This window comes from Nelumbo lutea, chromosome 7 (assembly GCF_056320005.1).
Source record: "Nelumbo lutea isolate HS-2025 chromosome 7, American lotus-T2T, whole genome shotgun sequence".
Classification (NCBI taxonomy): domain Eukaryota; kingdom Viridiplantae; phylum Streptophyta; class Magnoliopsida; order Proteales; family Nelumbonaceae; genus Nelumbo; species Nelumbo lutea.
Window position 1 is genome coordinate 20,626,854 of NC_142690.1, and position 19,558 is coordinate 20,646,411.

The 19,558-nt window shown below is 40.0% G+C and overlaps 2 protein-coding genes and 1 pseudogene across 2 annotated transcripts; all 3 read right to left on the reverse strand.

The window, feature by feature from the left end:
• Positions 1-4,639, reverse strand: LOC148845543 (putative germin-like protein 2-1; annotated as a pseudogene).
• Positions 4,640-7,041: 2,402 nt separating this feature from the next.
• On the reverse strand, positions 7,042-8,923 carry LOC148845544 (putative germin-like protein 2-1). The gene is made up of 2 exons (XM_088955086.1): positions 8,743-8,923; positions 7,042-7,803 (listed from the first exon to the last, which is right to left on the reverse strand). The coding sequence occupies exons 1-2, from the start codon at positions 8,858-8,860 to the stop codon at positions 7,253-7,255; spliced, it is 669 nt and encodes a 222-aa protein (XP_088811212.1). The 5' UTR covers positions 8,861-8,923; the 3' UTR covers positions 7,042-7,252.
• Positions 8,924-17,737: 8,814 nt separating this feature from the next.
• Positions 17,738-18,286, reverse strand: LOC148845545 (germin-like protein 8-2; the record flags this gene model as incomplete). Its single annotated transcript, XM_088955878.1, has 1 exon — positions 17,738-18,286. A coding segment is annotated over one exon (549 nt), but the record flags the coding sequence as incomplete, so codon positions are not given.
• Between the last annotated feature and the right edge of the window lie 1,272 nt (positions 18,287-19,558).

Here is a 19,558-nt window from a genome sequence, read left to right on the forward strand (position 1 = left end):
TTAGTTATTGTCCATCCAGAACTGAGCTTGAAGATAATCGATCACCTTCTTGTCGACCTGGAATGCCTTTGCAAGAACATCATCTTTGATGGGTGGCTTGGATCCAAACACAGCATTAGCAATGGTGATTGTACCAGGGTTCTGACTGCCCAAACCGGCAAAGGCGACGGCATTGGTGTGCCCCACGTTGAACTGGAAGTGAATGAGACCTTCAGGGAACACAAACACATCTCCCTTGTTCAGGACCTTGGTGAAGAGGCGATTTTCGGGGTTGGAGGTGACGAAACCCACGTAGAGTGTGCCCTCCAACACAACCAGAACCTTGGTGGCGCGAGGGTGGGTGTGGGGTGGATTCAGGCCGTAGGGAGCATAATCTATGCGAACAAAGGAAATGCCAAGAGTATTGAGACCAGGCAATTGCATCACATTTACAGGTGTGACTTTGGAGCCAACAGGGTTGGACGTGTTTCCGGGCTTGTCAAGGCCGGAAAAGAAGAAATCATCTGCTGTTGTGTAGTTTGGATTCTTGAAAACTTCCCATTCACGAATACTGTTCAGAAAACAATAACAAAATTGTCGATAACAGTTGAGAGAAAAGAATGAAAAACATAGGTTTTTTTTTTGTTTTTCGAAAACTTTTTTAACCTATCTAGGTCCGGATGTAGTAGGCACATTAGGCAAGCACAGTGAGTGATTACAAACTCACTAGGTCTGGATGAGTTGTCCTTTGTAAATATTGTAGTTAGTTTCGTGATTATAGGAATCTGATTAATTGACCAAATCTTGTATATTAATATTTCTATAGTTGCCTTAGAATAAGATTATTTCCTATGTAATATGTAATTACACCTATATATTTCCTCCAAGAAAGAGAAGAATAGAAAATAAGAGAGAAAAAACTTATGTTTGTAAATGCCATTGTTGTGCAACAAAGAATTTGTTAGATCACTCTCGATTTGTATGTTTGTTATTTAGTGTTTGGATAATATAATGTGGTTTTGGAAAAGACTAGAAAGTGAGAAGAGAGAGAAAGGTAGAGAGAAGGGGAATGGAAGGATGGGGGACTTTTCTTCGCCACCTCTGGTTATCATTTACTGGGCAGAAGAATATGAATAGTGTTTTGGTTAATTTGCTAATTTTATATTTGAGATGATAGATATAAGGGCAATAAAGGTATTTTCAAAAAATAAATGTATTAGATGATCATTTTTCATCTGAAATGATGATGGAAGGGAGGTAACTGTATGTTTTTTCAAAATTATAAGGGAAATTTTTGTTCAAGTAAAAACATAGGGGAGGTTTTTATATTTTACCCTCTTTTTTTTTTAAAACAACATCAGTTTTTTTTCCAAAAGCTAATGTTATTTAGACCATTTAATCAGAATTATGATTTTGGACCGTTTCCAAAATGATATCAGCTGTTGAAACCTCTATTGCCTAAGAAAGAGTTATCATGTAATAGGAGGGGTCAGGCTGAACTGTGGTGATTAAGGTCATGTTTGGGATTGCCTAAAATAAAAATAAGAATTTATTTGAATAAGCATTTATTTGCATTTGGCACCCAACTTTTATAAGTGCTTATTTCTTAAAATAAACATTTATTTGGGCGTTTGGTAGCCTTTTGTCTAATAAGTACTTAAATAAGCATTTGTGAGTATTTTGTCCTTTATTTTCTTTCAAATTTTCAAAATATATCTTTTGAAAGCACTTTTAATAAACTATTTTGATAAAAACACTTTCATAAAAACAGTTTTATGTAAAGCATTTTATAAAAGTACTTTTATAAAAGTACTTTCGTAAAAGTACTTTCATAAAAGTATTTTTATAAAATCCAACTAGGGATAATTTTATAAGTAGTATTTTAAAATTCAACTAGGGATAATTTTGGAAGAAAAAATTGAATAAGTGCTTATTGTATAAGTACTTAAAAAAAAACTGAAAATTTGAGCTTAAAAAAATAAGCCCTTATTTTTTAAAATAAGCACTTATTTCAGGCTTATTTCCCAAACACTAATAAATGCTTAATTGCCTAAATAAACATTTATTTTTAAGTACTCCCAAATATGGCCTAAAAGAGGAAAGGCTAATATGAACGTTGTTGGGTATGTATGCAAAAATTGTAATATAAGCAAAACATTGGTTACATTATTCCGAGTGTAGAGTCTCAAGGAACTATCTAACTTAAAATCTTAAGCTATGGTAGGTTTTTATTTTTTTAAAATGTCTTTTCACGTGAAATCACATTGGGCTTGAAGTGTGGCCAAGCATAAGCCCACTTATAACTTGTGCTGAAATTAAATCAATTATAATGATCAAATATTAGATCACTTGGCCAAATAAGCTTCAATACCATTTGAAGGAATTGAAGTCTGGACAAATTTAAGCCCACTTATACCTTGTGCTGAGATTTAGTTAATTATAATAGGGGTGGTGAGAATCAAACGCTAGCCCACTAAGCTAATACCATGTCAACTTGTCAAGGAATTGTTCCAATCATTGTTTACGAAATAGGACCAAACCAGTCGGTTGGACCAGTTGAATTGTTACCTGGGCCCTTGGCCGGTTTGGTTACACCCCAATAACTGTAGTTGCTAAAAACCGATTTAATTGGAAAACCGATGAACCAGTTCTGGTTTCATGAAACTGCTTAGACCTTCGAATAATCTCAATTAGCTTATTCTTTGCTTTTTGCTGCCTTCATGTGATGCAAACTGCAAAGTCATGAACTTCCTGTGCTGATAATCTGAATATATTTGGGTTCAAACTTTTAGAACAGTTCACTTTCTCTCAGCTGATCAAGCTAGGTAGCAACCTGAAGACTTGTATTTCAAATGTCAAAAGCTCAACTACAAAGAAGTGAGTATAATAACAGTAACAAATGGATAATGGGTGTGACATAACTTTTAGGAAATAATGAATAATCAACTCGAGAAAGAATTGATAAGGGAGTCCTATTTTGAATATTTATATCCTCGAATTAGAATGCTAGAAGCTTACATCCCTTGGATGTATTTATAGAAGCTATTGTTAAAGGCTTTATAAATAGATTGTACTGATCAAAGTTACAATTGACAGAGGTGTGCATGGTGATTGGATATGGGGTTAATCAAACTATGTCTGGGTTTGTATTGCAATTATTGCTGTTGTTACTGAGTCTAGAACAATCCATTTTAGATATAAGCTTAAGATTGACTATTAGAAAGGTATTCTTTGTAGAACGGAAGGGCTTGTACAGATAATCGGTGAATGAATTAGATGGTGGTTGTTAAATTTTTTGGTGGCTTGAAGAAGAGTATTTGGAAGTTGTTTCCAAAGACCCAATACCTTTAAGCTACCAAACACTAGAATATTAACTTCCATTAATCAGTGAATGAATTAGATGGTTGATGATAAGAGGAAGAAATTTCTGCTTCTGTGAATTAGAAAACCCTAGTAAATTCCCACTAGAATCAACGTGAATTGTTGTTGTTGAAATCAAGAACCAAAGTTCAAAATGCCGGCCTATATGGAGGCTCGTTTTTTCCATTTTTTAGTTTTTTTTTTCCGATCTGTTCCAGAGTGGTTGGTTTAAGACTCGTCTACCCCCTGAACCATGGTCTGACCCGAAATATTCACTGTAGGGGCGTTTGGAAGAAATTCATACCTTATAACGGCAAGAGATGATCCAATATGACTTGATTTTTTTTCTACAAATAATTTGATTAAAAACCAAATAATTCAATGTTTAATCTGAAAGGACATAATTGTCTTTTTCACTCATCCGTTGGACATTACAATTGATACATCTGAGAGGGGAGGTCTTAGTCCATTTTGAAAGAAGGGGGGAGGTCAAAAGTGAAGGAAGGATTAAGTATTTTCTCCTATTTTTTTATACATGTTTAACTAAAAATAATTGTTTTAAAGATTTTTAAACTTTTTTTTTTAAATATAATAAGTTAAATATGGATTAAATTGGAATTAGGGCTCTCAATGAGTAGGGTTGGATCTGATGGACCAGAACTGGTTGAGTCGATTCTGGTTCTTGATACATTGTCCCAATTCTTATTGGTTCGGTACCAATTCTTACTCTCGATCCGATTGAGACTCAATCTGAGATATAATATATATAATATTAAATGCATAATATTAATAAATTAATATTATATATATAAATTTTTAGTAGGCTTATTATAATTGGATCCATTGGGTCAGACCCAATTGTCCTGAGAACTGATTAGTTTGTTTTTAGGTCTAAAACTACCGATTTAATTTCGAGTCTAATTGGGACCAACCCAGACCAATTGAATAACAGCCCTAATTGCAATCTGATTGAGTCTAATATATCGGATTTCGGATCAGATTCATATCCAAATGTTCTATAATTGGATCATATGTGTGGACATAGGTGGATTCAATCCAAGTACAATCCGTTCGCAGCCCTAATGGGACAATGTTGCATCTTGGTTCTGAGAGACCAAAAACAAAAGAGAGAAAGGGTTTGTTCAGTGTAACCCAAAATTGTATTACCGAAAGTGATTTTTTTTTTCTGATAAATTGCATATTAGTGTTTTGTACTTTGGGCCTAATCTCACTTTGATATTCAAATTTCAAAACATGCCAATCCAGTACCTGAACTTCCAAAACGTCCTAGTTTATTCATATCATTAGCAGTATGTCAGTTATCTATATCATATAATAACATGTATGACTTAAAACTTTTGAAAATATCAAAATTACCTTTCAAAATAAGACACTATTCATCAAGAATCAAGATTGAACTAAAATCATGATAAACAACCTGAAGGACATTTGGATAGTTGATAAAGAAAATTAGATGACATTGAAAGAGCATTTGCATCATTTCACATGCCACTTAATGACGGTTGATGACTTTGAACTAAAGCTACTAAACTGAGATGTTTTAAAAGTTTAGGTTATGGGATTAGCATGTTTTGAACTTCCGATACCAAACTGGTAGTAAGGCTGTGTTTGGTTGTAATGCAAATAAATTTGCACTAATGCAAAATTGTGGCAGTATAAACAGTTTGAGTGTAAATTCTGACTTATTTTTGTTTCAAATTTATTGCAGTACAAATGAAGTAAATTAGGACATGAAGCCAAATAAAATAAAACCCCAAAATAAAATTAAACGAAAACTTGCATTTTTTTCATTTGCACTCCCATGAATTTATGCTAAGTACAAACAAGGTTTTTAAAACTGACCCGGACAATGAATTGGTCAGGGGTCCGTTCTCGGGTTGAAAAGTCTGACCGTTTGAACCAAATGATCGGCCCGTTCTGACAAAAAATGGTCAAAACCGTTGAACGGTTCAACCACCCGGGTCAACAGTTTATTGGCCAAATCAACGATTTTGGCCAAAATCAGGTTTTGGGGAAAAACGGAAGCGAACCAGTTCCTGATTTTTCCAGTCTGATCCGGTTTTGAAAACCTTAAGTACAAATAAAATTATACTGCAACCAAACACAACCTAATATACAATTTACCCCCCACTCACCCACCCACCCCTCTTCTTTTTTTTAGTCTGAGTTGTTCACGTCCTTATACACCAATTACCCACTCTTTATGTTTCTACGACGACTGATCCCAACATCTCCCTCCGGCTCCGTCCACACAGTTCTGCTGACATCGATGACTACATGGTATGGGCATGCGATGATCGAGTAAGAACGCTAGGCGGAGAGAACAAGCTTATCTGTAGGGAGCATGCTCTGGCCTATCTCAACCGTAACATCCGTTGCTCCACTTGGTATGGAGCAATCTGCTTCGACGGTCGACCCATCGCCCACATCATTGTCAATCTGGCTGAAGACGGATGCAATTGCAGAGCTGAAGTTGGTTACGCCCTAGCCCGGATGTATCGGGGGCATGGAATTGCGAATTTGCACAGTTACCGTGTTTGGAAAGGCTTGAAGCTGTGATCGACGTTGAGAATTTGATATCTCAAGGGTGGTGTTGAGAAGGTTGGGTTCATGAGAGAGGGGGTCTTGAGGAAGTATTATATTATGAATGGAAAGGTCGTTGATATGGCTGTATATAGTATTCTCAGATCTGATGCATTGCTGACTGGATGTCATTCTTTTGAAGTATTTGCACAGCTTTTGCTTTCATGAGATTTGGGTGTAATAGTACTGAATTTCGGTAGTCATGTATGAATTATGTATGTTTGGTGACTATTTTTGATGAAGGCTTAAATGATATTATAAGTATTGAATAGACCTGTTCATGGGCCTGGCCAGGTTTTGTTTGTCTATTCTTATATAATATTATTGGGCTGGGCTTAGGCTTATTTAGGAAAACCCAAGCCCAGACCAAAAAATAATAATTGGGACTAATGTTTAGAGCCTGAACCCGAACTCAAAGGCTTAGAGCTTTTTCCAAGTCATTTAACTGGGGCCCAAAAAGGTCACTGGTTCCGCCGTTTAACGATTCAACTGTTCGGTCCGGGCCTTCTTACAACAATGCAGCAAACATCCATCATTCTCAAATCTCAATCACTGAAGCAAAATGAGTCTGGTTACCGGTCTAGCTTTGAATACATTGTTTTTAGGACGGTCACGTATATTCCATACATCTCTTGGTAAAGAGGGTTATTAGCATTATTTATTGCCATTAGATTGATCTGTATACCCTGTCAACAAAACCTAAGGCTCTGTTTGTTTTCAGCCCAAATCTATAAAACTATACAAATTTTGCATCTGGTTTAATTTTACATATTTTTAATCATAGGTGGAAGTGTATTTTATGCCAAAAATTGATGCTAAATTTATACCACCTTCAATTCAATTCTCTCTCATATATACAAAGACAGGATCAACATCCTCTTGTTTTCTACTTCAGTCCCAAACAAACAACACTACTCTTACCTCTTTTTCTATTTAATGTAAGGTGGAAAATACATCATTTTATTTCTCACAAACAAAAAGACAAAATTAAATCAGAAGCACAAAAAAATAAAGCCAGAATTTACGATCAACCTATTTGCATGCATTTACATCACTTCAAATGAAATTCGAACTGTAATTAAACAAACTGAACCAATATAAATCGACCCATGTTTCTTTATTTTCTAGTGGGAAACAAACAGAACCCGTATACATAATTGTTTAAATTGTTATAATTAAGCATCACATATATTTAGAACAGATACAAACACTAATCACATTATGATAATCTTCATGAACTTGGAACAAACCCCATTATTGGTGAAGGAATAAAAAGTATTTTTATTGGGAGTGGTGGTTGTTTTTAGTTCTAGTTGTTGTCCATCCAGAACTGAGCTTGAAGATAATCGATCACCTTCTTGTCGACCTGGAATGCCTTTGCAAGAACATCATCTTTGATGGGTGGCTTGGATCCAAACACAGCATTAGCAATGGTGATTGTACCAGGGTTCTGACTGCTCAAACCGGCAAAGGCGACGGCATTGGTGTGCCCCACGTTGAACTGGAAGTGAATGAGACCAACTGGGAATACAAATACATCTCCCTTGTTAAGGGTCTTGGTAATAAGGCGATTTTCAGGATTGGAGGTGACGAAGCCTACGTAGAGTGTACCCTCCAACACAACTAACACCTCGGTGGCGCGGGGGTGGGTGTGGGGTGGATTCAGGCCGTAGGGAGCATAATCTATGCGAACCAAGGAAACGCCAAGAGTATTGAGACCTGGTAATTGCATCACATTGACTGGAGTGACTTTGGAGCCAACAGGGTTGGACGTGTTTCCGGGCTTGTCAAGGCCGGAAAAGAAGAAATCATCTGCTGTTGTGTAGTTTGGATTCTTGCAAAACTTCCCATTCACGAACACTGTTCAGAAAAATAAGAATATTGTCAAATGTCAACAACAGTTGTGAACAAAGAAATGAAACACATTTAGGTTCTTTTTAGTTTATCGAAAACTTTTTTACCCTACTTGGGTCTGGATGTAGTAGGCACATTAGGTAAGCAGAGTGAGTGAGCACGTAATAGCTGTGCGACACATGTCCTAATTAATGTGCCTTTAGTCCAAACATTTTTATTTTGTTAGATAGAAATTACCCATTATTTTATTATCTTGGTCAAAATAATTAAAAATAAAAACAATGAAAAAGAAAAAACGTAAATGAGTCCCAACTCCCAACACGTTTAGGTTTTTCTTTTTCGTTGTTTTTATTTTTAATTATTTTAACAAAGATAATAAAATAAAGGATAATTTTGTCTAACAAAACAAAAACATTTGAATTAAAGGCGCATTATCTAGGACATGTGTCATACAGCTATTACGTGCTCACTCATTTTGCTTACCTAACGTGCCACTACATCTAGGCTCTTTTTACCTAGCTAAGTGCACTTACCCCAATTTCTTTTTTTGTTTAATTTACCTGGGTAAATATATCTTATAGAGGCCTTTTTGACTATTTTAATTTGTTTTCATTTATCATCTATTGGGAAGTTCATCAACTTACCCAAATCCGAAAAGGGTTTCACTTACGCAGGAAAATCAATTTTGCCATAAATCCCACATATTTCTAAAATAAGAATATGGGTAAAATAGTCAATAGAAACCATAAACAAACAAAGGCCTTAAAACAAAAACAAACGAAGGCTTTAAAAAGTAATTAATTCTTTCAAAATTCCCAAAACAAAGGAAGGCCTTAAAAAGTAAATATGATGTTAGTTGGTTGAATGCGTGGAAGTATAGGGCTGCATTTTGTGCAAGTGACAGAAGAAAAACAAAGAGAAAGAATGGGAGAGCAGATGTAGTACCAGGAGTCTCAGTGTCTTTAATGGCAACACAGAAGTCTTGCAGAGGACTTGGGTCAGAGGCTAAAGCTTGAGAGCAAAGGGCCAAGAGGACAAGAAGTGCGATCATCCTAGCACTCATTTTTCACTAGCTAGCAATATTGAAGTCTTGACAGAACAAATGAACAAATTGTTTGGTTGATGGGTTGAGAAGGTTGGGATGAGAGCTTGCTATTTATGGAGCGAAGCCAATGAAATGGTCTTGTATCCTCTGATCTGGTCTCCGCGTGTAATCCAGGATTGGATTAATTGTTTATTGGAATTAATTACAAAGTCCACAACTGCTCTCGTTTCTTTGAAATCTTGTTCTTAATTTGGACACTTTCTTAAAGAAATAACGACAGTAAGATGTCATATCATACCTACCGATGTATTTAATTCTTCTCAAAGACATGGCACATAGTTTTATTGAACAAAGATTTTGATACATGTAATAGATATTTCCAAGTTCATCAACTATATCCTCTAATATATTCCAACAATTTCCCCAAACTTAGGGAAGGAATTCAAGCATGATTTGTGTGTCAACTGTTAATAAGGTGAGGGCATTACTTGACGTACGTGTACTTACGGTTGGTTGATATTATAAATATGTATACGTTAGGATATGTAAAGTAGAAAGGAGACCAGATCAATCTTGACTCTGCTCTGCTCATCAGATCGATTAAAATAAAAGTTCAACTGTAGCACTATCAACCTTGAAATTTTAAAAAGGGGTATTTGAGAAATGATCAGAAACTCTAGTTTCTTATTTTTCTTTTACTGTGTTGCTTAGAAAAATAGAAGAAAATTCTGATGACTTTATCAATCAATTTAAAACGTGGCAACAACATCAGCTATTTCCAAAGTTGGTGTTATTTAGAAATAGCTGATGTTATTTAGACCATTTAATCAGAATTCATGATTTTGGACCTTTTCCAAAATTATATCAGCTGTTGAAAACCTCTATTGCCTAAGAAAGAGTTATCATGTAATAGGAGGGGTCAGGTTGAATTGTGACTAAGGTCATGTTTGGGGGTGTTTAAGTTAACGAATAAATATTTATTTGTATTTGATATCCAACTTTTTAAAGTGTTTATTTTTTAAAATAAGCACTTATTTTATATTGGGTGTTTGGTAGTCTTTTTCTCTAATAAGTACTTAAATAAGCATTAGTGACTATTTTGTCATTCACTTTCTTTCAAATTTTCAAAATATACCCTTTGAAAGAACTTTAATAAATAATTTTTTATAAAGACACTTTTATGAAAGTACTTTCATAAAAACACTTTTATGAAAATCATTTTATAAAAGTAATTTTATAAAATTCAATTAGGGATAATTTTATGTGGCATTTTAAAATTCAACTAGGGGCAATTTTGGAAGAAAAAAATTGAATAAGTATTTATTGTATAAGCACTTAAAAAAAGCTGGAAATTTAGGCTTAAAAAATAAGTCCTTATTTTTAAAATAAGCACTTATTTCAAGCTTATTTCCCAAATACCAATAAGTGCTTAATGGCCTAAATAATTATTTGCACTTCCAAATATGGCCTAAAAGAGGGAAGGCTAATATGAACGTTGTTGGGTATGTATGCAAAACTTGTAATATAAGCAAAACATTGGATACGTTAAGTCTTTGAGTGTAGAGTCTCAAGGATCTGTCTAACTTAAAATCTTAAGCTGTTATAGGGTTTTATCTTTTTAGCATGTCTTTTCACGTGAAATCACATTGGGCTTGAAGCTTGGCCAAGCATAAGCCCACTTATAACTTGTGCTGAAATTAAATAAATTATAATGAGGACTATAATGATCAAATATTAGATCACTTGGTCAAATAAGCTTTAATACCATTTGAAGGAACCATTCAACCTAAAAGATTAAGCTCTAAGGTTAAGTTTTTATCTCTAACATGCCCCATCACGCAAAAGTCTATAGGAATTGAAGTCTGGACAAATTTAGGTCCACTTATACCTTGTGCTGAAATTTAGTTAATTATAATAGGGGTGGTGAGAATCAAACACTGCTAGTCCACTTAGCTAATACTGATGTAACCGTTTTCGGCCACGTACCAATGTTTTGTGATGTAAAATTTTTGGCTAAGTACCTCGTTATTTGACCCGGTAGTGGTGTGCCTTAGTGATGAGCTACTTGGTGGAGAACTGCCTGGGGCGAACTGCCTGGTGGTGAACTGCCCGGTGGCGAATTGTCTGGTGGCGAACTACCTGGTGGTGAGCTCCCTGGTGGCAAACTGCCTGGTGGTGAACTGCTTGGTGGTGAACTGCCTGGTGGCAAACTGCCTGGTGGCAAACTGCCTAGTGGCGAACTGCCCGGTGGTGAGCTGCTCGTGGCGAACTGCCTGGTAGCGAACTACCTACTAGTCGGCCGGTGACTTAGAGAATGCTGGAGCTCCCTGGTGCGGCGCAATCCGACTGCCCTCAGCATGAGGTGGTCTTCCTTCCTTTGTAGGTAGCGAGAGCTGAGGGACCTGCAAGAACTTCATCTTTTCCTCCTCTTTGTAGGTGGCGGGAGCTAAGGGACCTGCGAGAACTCCATCTTTTCCTCCTCTTTGTAGGTGGCGGGAGCTGAGGGACCTCCGAGAACTCCATCTTTTCCTCCTCTTCGTAAGCGGCGGGAGCTGAAGGACCTGCGAGAACTGAATCAGAGGTCCTGAGGGTATTTTCCCGGTGGGGGCTCTCCGACGCTTAAGTTAGCACTCTTATTGTAGAGAGCTTTGAAGATAATATGAGAGAGCTAGAGAGCAGGGTTACTTCCCTTTTTTCATCCCCCTCCCCTTTGGGGGGTGCGGTCTTTATATACTGGAGTCCTCGCGGGTTACGTGTGTGAAAAGCCTCCAAATGGTAAGACTCGTCGCATCTTGTCAGAACCGGGGTACGGTGGTGAACTCCTCGAGGTTGTCAGGCTGGCGCTTGTGTCAGGCAGCCAGGTCGGCGCCTGGGCCGGGTTGTCAGGGGGGCACCTGCGTTAGTCGGCGTGTTAGTGTCTAGGCCAGGTCGTCAGGTCGGCACCTGTGTCAGTCGACGGGTCAGTGTCTAGACCAGGTCGTCAAGCTGGCGCCTGTGTTAGTTGGCGGGTCAGTGTCTAGGCCAGGTTTGTCGGTGGGCGCCTTATGGGCGGCTTGGCCAGATCATACGCTAGGCTGGTCCAGGTCGGCTAGGTCGCGCAGGCCTCACGCCGCACGCAGCTCGCGCAGGCCGTGCGCAGTTCACGCAGGCTGTGTGCAGTTCGCGCAGGCGCGCGTCAGGCCGCATGCAGGTCGCGTCAGGCCGGCCAGACTGGTGCCCGGGTGGGTCACCAACTTCGTAAGTTTGTTGGTTGGGTGTTTTCCTAGTTGTCACGAGGTGCCACGTGCCACAATTTCACTGGAGGGCCAAATCTGCCATCATCAATAGCCCCCCACTCCCGAGCTGATAGTAACTCAACGAAGGGAGTAGATTTCTTTTGGCCCATAAGTCGATGAGCTAGTAAGTGCTGATCCAATTACTAGTGTGGCCCGTAGGCTTTGGGAGGGACTCGTAGTCTACTCTTCTTTGACTTTTGCCCGCGCCGGAGAGGCGACCGGGTCTTTAGTAGTAATGTGGCCCGTAGGCTTTGGGAGTGACCAGTGGTCTACTCTTTTCTAACTTTGCCCGTGCCGAAGAGGCGACCGAGTCTTAAGTAGTAATGTGGCCTGTAGGCTTTGGGAGTGACCAGTGGTCTACTCTTTTCTAAATTTGCCCGTGCCAGAGAGGCGACCAGGTCTTAAGTAGTAATGTGGCCCATAGGCTTTGGAGTGACTAGTGGTCTACTCTTTTTTGACTTTGTCTTTTCCGGAGAGGTGACCGGGTCTTAAGTAGTAATGTGGCCCGTAGGCTTTGGAGTGACTAGTGGTCTACTCTTTTTTGACTTTGCCCGTGCCGGAGAGGCGACCGGGTCTTAAGTAGTAATGTGGCCCATAGGCTTTGGAGTGACTAGTGGTCTACTCTTTTTTGACTTTGTCTTTTCCGGTGAGGTGACCGGGTCTTAGGTAGTAATGTGGCCCGTAGGCTTTGGAGTGACTAGTGGTCTACTCTTTTTTGACTTTGCTCGTGCCGGAGAGGCGACCGGGTCTTAAGTAGTAATGTGGCCCGTAGGCTTTGGAGTGACTAGTGGTTTACTCTTTTCTGACTTTGCCCGTGCTGGAGAGGCGACCGGGTCTTAAGTAGTAATGTGGCCTGTAGGCTTGGCCTGCATCAGCTTCGTAATGCCGGTCACCTACTCCTACAAGAAGCTACTAGGGGCTCGACCTTCGGGGGCAGCACTACTAACTTTAGGTTGCCAGCTCACACGGGAGCCTTGGAAGGCTCGACCAGTAAGGGCGCCTATGTAGTCAGTTGGCCGCCAATTCCCGCGGAAGCCACGAAGAGCTCATCCTTGTAGGGGGTACCTTGCGGAGAGGACTGATGTGGCATTATCTGAATTGAAAGTAAGGTTGGTAGAGCTACTTAGTCCCTCCTTGCATAGTCTCTGAGTTCATAAAAAATGTAAACTATAAAGCGATAGCTTCAATTTCTAAAAAGTGAGGACTTAGTTTTGGCAAGATGAGAACTTAGCTTTTGTAGGATGAGAACTTAGCTTTTTGTAGCGTGTTCCCACAGATGGCGCCAATTGATGTAACCGTTTTCGGCCACGTACCAATGTTTTGTGATGTAAAATTTTTGGCTAAGTACCTCGTTATTTGACCCGGTGGTGGCGTGCCTTAGTGATGAGCTACTTGGTGGTGAACTGCCTACTGGCAAACTGCTTAGTGGAGAACTGCCTAGGGCGAACTGCCTGGTGGCGAACTGTCTGGTGGCGAACTACCTGGTGGTGAGCTCCCTGGTGGCAAACTGCCTGGTGGCGAATTGCTTGGTGGTGAACTGCCTGGTGGCAAACTGCCTGGTGGCGAACTGCCTGGTGGCAAACTGCCTGGTGGCAAACTGCTTGGTGGTGAACTGCCTGGTGGCGAACTGCCTAGTGGCAAACTGCCTAGTGGCGAACTGCCCGGTGGTGAGCTGCTCGGTGGCGAACTGCCCGGTGGCGAGCTGCTCGGTGGCGAACTGCCTGGTAGCGAACTACCTATTAGGCGGCCGGTGACTTAGATAATGCTGGAGCTCCCTGGTGTGGCGCAATCCGACTGCCCTCAGCATGAGGTGGTCTTCCTTCCTTTGTAGGTAGTGGGAGCTGAGGGACCTGTAAGAACTTCATCTTTTCCTCCTCTTTGTAGGTGGCGGGAGCTAAGGGACCTGTGAGAACTCCATCTTTTCCTCCTCTTTGTAGGTGGCGGGAGCTGAGGGACCTCCGAGAACTCCATCTTTTCCTCCTCTTCGTAGGCGGCGGGAGCTGAAGGACCTGCGAGAACTGAATCAGAGGTCCCGGGGGTATTTTTCCGGTGGGGGCTCTCCGACGCTTAAGTTAGCACTCTTATTGTAGAGAGCTTTGAAGATAATATGAGAGAGCTAGAGAGCAGGGTTACTTCCCTTTTTTCATCCCCCTCCCCTTTGGGGGGTGATGTCTTTATATACGGGAGTCCTCGCAGGTTAGGTGGGTGAAAAGCCTCCAAACGGTAAGACTCGTCGCATCCTGTCAGAACCGGGGTACGGTGGTGAACTCCTCGAGGTCATCAGGCTGGCGCTTGTGTCAGGCGGCCAGGTCGTCAGGTCGGCGCCTGTGTCAGTCGACGGGTCAGTGTCTAGACCAGGTCGTCAAGCTGGCACCTGTGTTAGTTGGCGGGTCAGTGTCTAGGCCAGGTTTGTCGGTGGGCGCCTTATGGGCGGCTTGGCCGGATCATGCGCTAGGCTGGTCCAGGTCGGCTAGGTCGCGCAGGCCGCAGGCCGCACGCAGCTCGCGCAGGCGCGCGTCAGGCCATGTGCAGGTCGCGCCAGGTCGGCGAGACTGGTGCCCGAGTGGATCACCAACTTCGTAAGTTTGTGTGTCAACTGTTAATAAGGTGAGGGCATTACTTGACGTACGTGTACTTACGGTTGGTTGATATTATAAATATGTATACGTTAGGATATGTAAAGTAGAAAGGAGACCAGATCAATCTTGACTCTGCTCTGCTCATCAGATCGATTAAAATAAAAGTTCAACTGTAGCACTATCAACCTTGAAATTTTAAAAAGGGGTATTTGAGAAATGATCAGAAACTCTAGTTTCTTATTTTTCTTTTACTGTGTTGCTTAGAAAAATAGAAGAAAATTCTGATGACTTTATCAATCAATTTAAAACGTGGCAACAACATCAGTTATTTCCAAAGTTGGGGCTCTCCGACGCTTAAGTTAGTACTCTTATTGTAGAGAGCTTTGAAGATAATATGAGAGAGCTAGAGAGCAGGGTTACTTCCCTTTTTTCATCCCCCTCCCCTTTGGGGGGTGATGTCTTTATATACGGGAGTCCTCGCAGGTTAGGTGGGTGAAAAGCCTCCAAACGGTAAGACTCGTCGCATCCTGTCAGAACCGGGGTACGGTGGTGAACTCCTCGAGGTCATCAGGCTGGCGCTTGTGTCAGGCGGCCAGGTCGGCGCATGGGCCGGGTTGTCAGGGGGGCGCCTGCGTTAGTCGGCGTGTCAGTGTCTAGGCCAGGTCGTCAGGTCGGCGCCTGTGTCAGTCGACGGGTCAGTGTCTAGACCAGGTCGTCAAGCTGGCACCTGTGTTAGTTGGCGGGTCAGTGTCTAGGCCAGGTTTGTCGGTGGGCGCCTTATGGGCGGCTTGGCCGGATCATGCGCTAGGCTGGTCCAGGTCGGCTAGGTCGCGCAGGCCGCAGGCCGCACGCAGCTCGCGCAGGCGCGCGTCAGGCCATGTGCAGGTCGCGCCAGGTCGGCGAGACTGGTGCCCGAGTGGATCACCAACTTCGTAAGTTTGTTGGTTGGGTGTTTTCCTAGTTGTCACGAGGTGCCACGTGTTACAATTTCACTGGAGGGCCAAATCTGCCATCATCAAATACCATGTTAAATTGTCAAGGAATTGTTCCAATCATTGTTTAGGAAACTGGACCAAACCAGTCGGTTGGACCAGCTGAATTGTGACCCTGGCCTTTGACCGGTTTGGTTACACCCCAATACTTGTAGTTGCTAAAAACCTAATGAAAACCGATTGACTGACCAATTTAATTGGAAAACCGGTGAACCAGCAGTCCCGATTTCATGAAATTGCTTGGGCCCTAGAATAGTTGAAATTTTAATTATAATAGGGGTGGTGAGAATCAAACACTAGCTCACTTAACTAATGCATGTCAAATTGTGAAGGAATTATTCCAATCATTGTTTAGAAAACTGGACCAAACCAGTTGGTTGGACCAGTTGAATTTTGACCTAGGCCCTTGGCCGGTTTTGTTACATCCCAATAACTGTAGTTGCTAAAAACCCAATGAAAACCGATTGACCAACCAATTTAACTGGAAAATTGGTGAACCAGTCCTGATTTCATGAAACTGCTTGGGCCTTTGAATAATTGAAAATTTAAAAGTGTTGGACCAGTTGAATTGTGACCCAGGCCTTTGGCTGGTTTGGTTACACCCCAAAAACTGTAGTTGCTAAAAACCCAATGACAACCGATTGACCGACAAATTTAATTGGAAAACTGGTGAACTAGTGCTGGTTTCATGAAACTGCTTGGGACCTTGAATAATTAAAATTTTAAAAATGTTTAATAAGACTTGAACCCATGACCTCTTTTTTTTCATATATTATTTAATTATTACTAATTCATCTCTTTATTTATATTATTTAATGGCTCTTTATTGTATATATTACTTTATTACATACATGTTTTAAAGAAAATGTACACTAGTCATTTGCTTTAAAAGTTAAGAAATTTGCCATTCACCCATCACATTAAGTATATTAAAAGCTGTAAAATATATTATATATATAATATTTGCATGTCTTGTAGTATATATACATGTATGCCATGTCATCATAATTTGACTTTTGGTTTGACTACGATTGAACCTCTGACCCATAAAACTCTCCTTTTTCTGGTTTTATGTTTGGTCCAATTCTCTGAACATTGGTTCAAATCCCACCTTAACATAACCAAGCCTAGTCAATCAGCTGGATATTCAATTATATATATGGGTACAAACTGATTGTCCAGATTTGAATTTTTGAAGTTGAATTTGATCATATTGAGGATGATTGAACTCAATTTGTTTATAGCTGGATCAAATATGGATCGACCAAATCTGACATGATATTATCTGATTAATCAGTTCAGTTTTATAAAGCCAATGTGAATTTGTACTCCAGTTCGGTTTTGCAATGTGTAATCCTATAAGAATATGTCTGAAGACGAAAATTTGTTTTTCTGACATTTTTGCTTTCAAAATGGGAAAATTTAGCTTATGATAATGGAAGTATACTTTGAACTCAAAGTTACTCAATATGATAAATAGATAGGATCCGATCTTGAAATTCTTGTTGCACCCATCACAATCAAAGGTAATACAAAATTTATCAAAGTAAATCGGAACCAAATTTGCATTCGTATATTTTGAAGAAACTTGTGTTTACCTTGATATAATGATATATATGCTTTTTGCACTTACCAAACGCAGCCTAATTACTTAAATCCAAATGCATGTAAATGCAAATGACGATACTTTGAAGAATTTCTCTCTCTTAGCACCATTACATGTATTGATTAGTGGCAGAGAGTACCAAGACCATTTAGTGGGTATGTCTCTCGTCCTAATTTCAAAATTGGAAAAATCTATGCTAGAAAATTAAACATTATACCAACCAAAAAGGTTTTGGTTACCCTTTTTGATGAAAACCCACCTGATTGGTTACACTTTTGTCTGTCTTCAGTTTTAGACCATGAATCAAACAGAAAGCCATAACTATTCATTATTAAAATTAACCTTAAGGCGACGGAATCGGAGATAAAAAAGAAAAAGAAAAATAATCGCATTATTAATTATAGTCTTTAAGAATGGTTACAGCCTAGTAGTAATGTTTTATTTTAGTTATTGTCCATCCAGAACTGAGCTTGAAGGTAATCAATTACCTTCTTGTCAACTTGGAATGCCTTTGCAAGAACATCATCTTTGATGGGTGGGTTGGCTCCAAACACAGCATTAGCAATGGTGATTGTACCAGGGTTCTGACTGCTCAAACCGGCAAAGGCAACCGCATTGGTGTGCCCCACATTGAACTGGAAGTGAATGAGACCTTCAGGAAACACGAACACATCTCCCTTGTTCAGGACCTTGGTGAAGAGGCGATTGTCCGGGTTGGAGGTGACGAAGCCCACGTAGAGTCTGCCCTCCAACACAACCAGAACCTCTGTGGCGCGGGGGTGGGTGTGGGGCGGATTGAGACCGTAGGGAGCATAGTCTATGCGAACCAAGGAAATGCCAAGAGTATTGAGACCAGGTAGTTGCATCACATTTACTGGAGTGACTTTGGATCCAACAGGGTTGGATGTGTTTCCGGGCTTGTCAAGTCCAGAAAAGAAGAAATCGTCTGCTGTTGTGTAGTTTGGATTCTTGCAGAACTTTCCATTCACAAAACAATAACAAAATTGTCAGTCAATAAGAGCTGATAGCAAAGAATGAAAAACATTTGTATATAGGTGCACTGCCTTTGGCATGGTTTTAAAAAACCGGACCAGAAATGAAACCGTTTTCGCCACTGCTTTCTGGGTCAAATGGTCCAATCATCCGGTTTAATTGGATGGTTTTTTTTCATTAAAATATAAAAACCTCCCCTAAGTTTTCTGATAATCATAAAAACTTTTCCTATATTTTCATTTTAACAAAAAACTCCCTTGTGTTTTTTAGAAAACATGCAACTACCTCCCTTCCTAGAGAGAAATGCCGATCTAATGTATTCATTTTTTTAAAATGCCTATCAATTGAGATATTAGAATACCCTCCTCCAAAACACTGTTCCTTTCCTTTTCAAGAACCGAAAACCAGAGATGTCGACGTCTTTGTGCGTGTTACTAGTGGTGAGGTCGGTTCGGCGAGTTCACTCGGTTTCTCTCCAAAGAAGGTCGGAGAAGATATTGCCAAAGAGATAACGAAAGAATGGCTACGAAACTCACTATACAGAACCGAAGAAGGTCGATGGCCGTTCTTGTTATGAAGGCCCTCAAAGAGCCTGAACGGGACCACAAGAAGACCAAGAACATTAAGCACACAGACGACTTTTCTGTTGATGATGTTATCGAGATTGCTAGAATTATGAGGCCTAGATCGATGGTGAAAGACTTGCCTAGGACTGTGAAGGAAATTCTCAGCACCTGTGTTTTCGTCGGCTATATGGTCGCAGTAGGAGATCACTGATGGTGATGTTGAGGCTCCGCCAGATGAGAAATTAAAGTTAAGACTCGCTGGTTCACTACATTTTTGTTTTTTCCCATCATTTTTACTTATCCTACGGATTTTTCATTTTGCTATTCTTTCTTAAATATTGTCCGAAGTTAAAACAAGTGAAAACATTATTTGAAGAATTTGTTAGATCACTCTCGATTTGTATGTTTGTTATTTAGGGTTTGGATAATATAATGTGGTTTTGGAAAAGACTAGAAAGTGAGAGGAGAGAGAAAGGTAGAGAGAGGGGGAATGGAAGGATGGGGAGTTCTCTTCACCACCTCTGGTTATCATTTACTGGGCGAAGAAGATAATGTATTTTCAAAGAATAAATGTACTAAATAATCAATTTTCATCTGAAATGATGATGGGAGGGAGGTAACTATATGTATTTTCAAAATTATAAGGGAGGTTTTTGTTCAAGTAAAAATATAGGGGAGGTTTTTATGATTGTTATAAGGGAGGTT

Coding starts and splice junctions, on each gene's coding strand:
- LOC148845544 (XM_088955086.1), bottom strand. CDS start 8,860: ATGAGTGCTAGGATGATCGCACTTCTTGTCCTCTTGGCCCTTTGCTCT. Junction 7,804..8,742: donor TAAAGACACTGAGACTCCTG/GTACTACATCTG, acceptor TTTTCTGAACAG/TGTTCGTGAATGGGAAGTTT.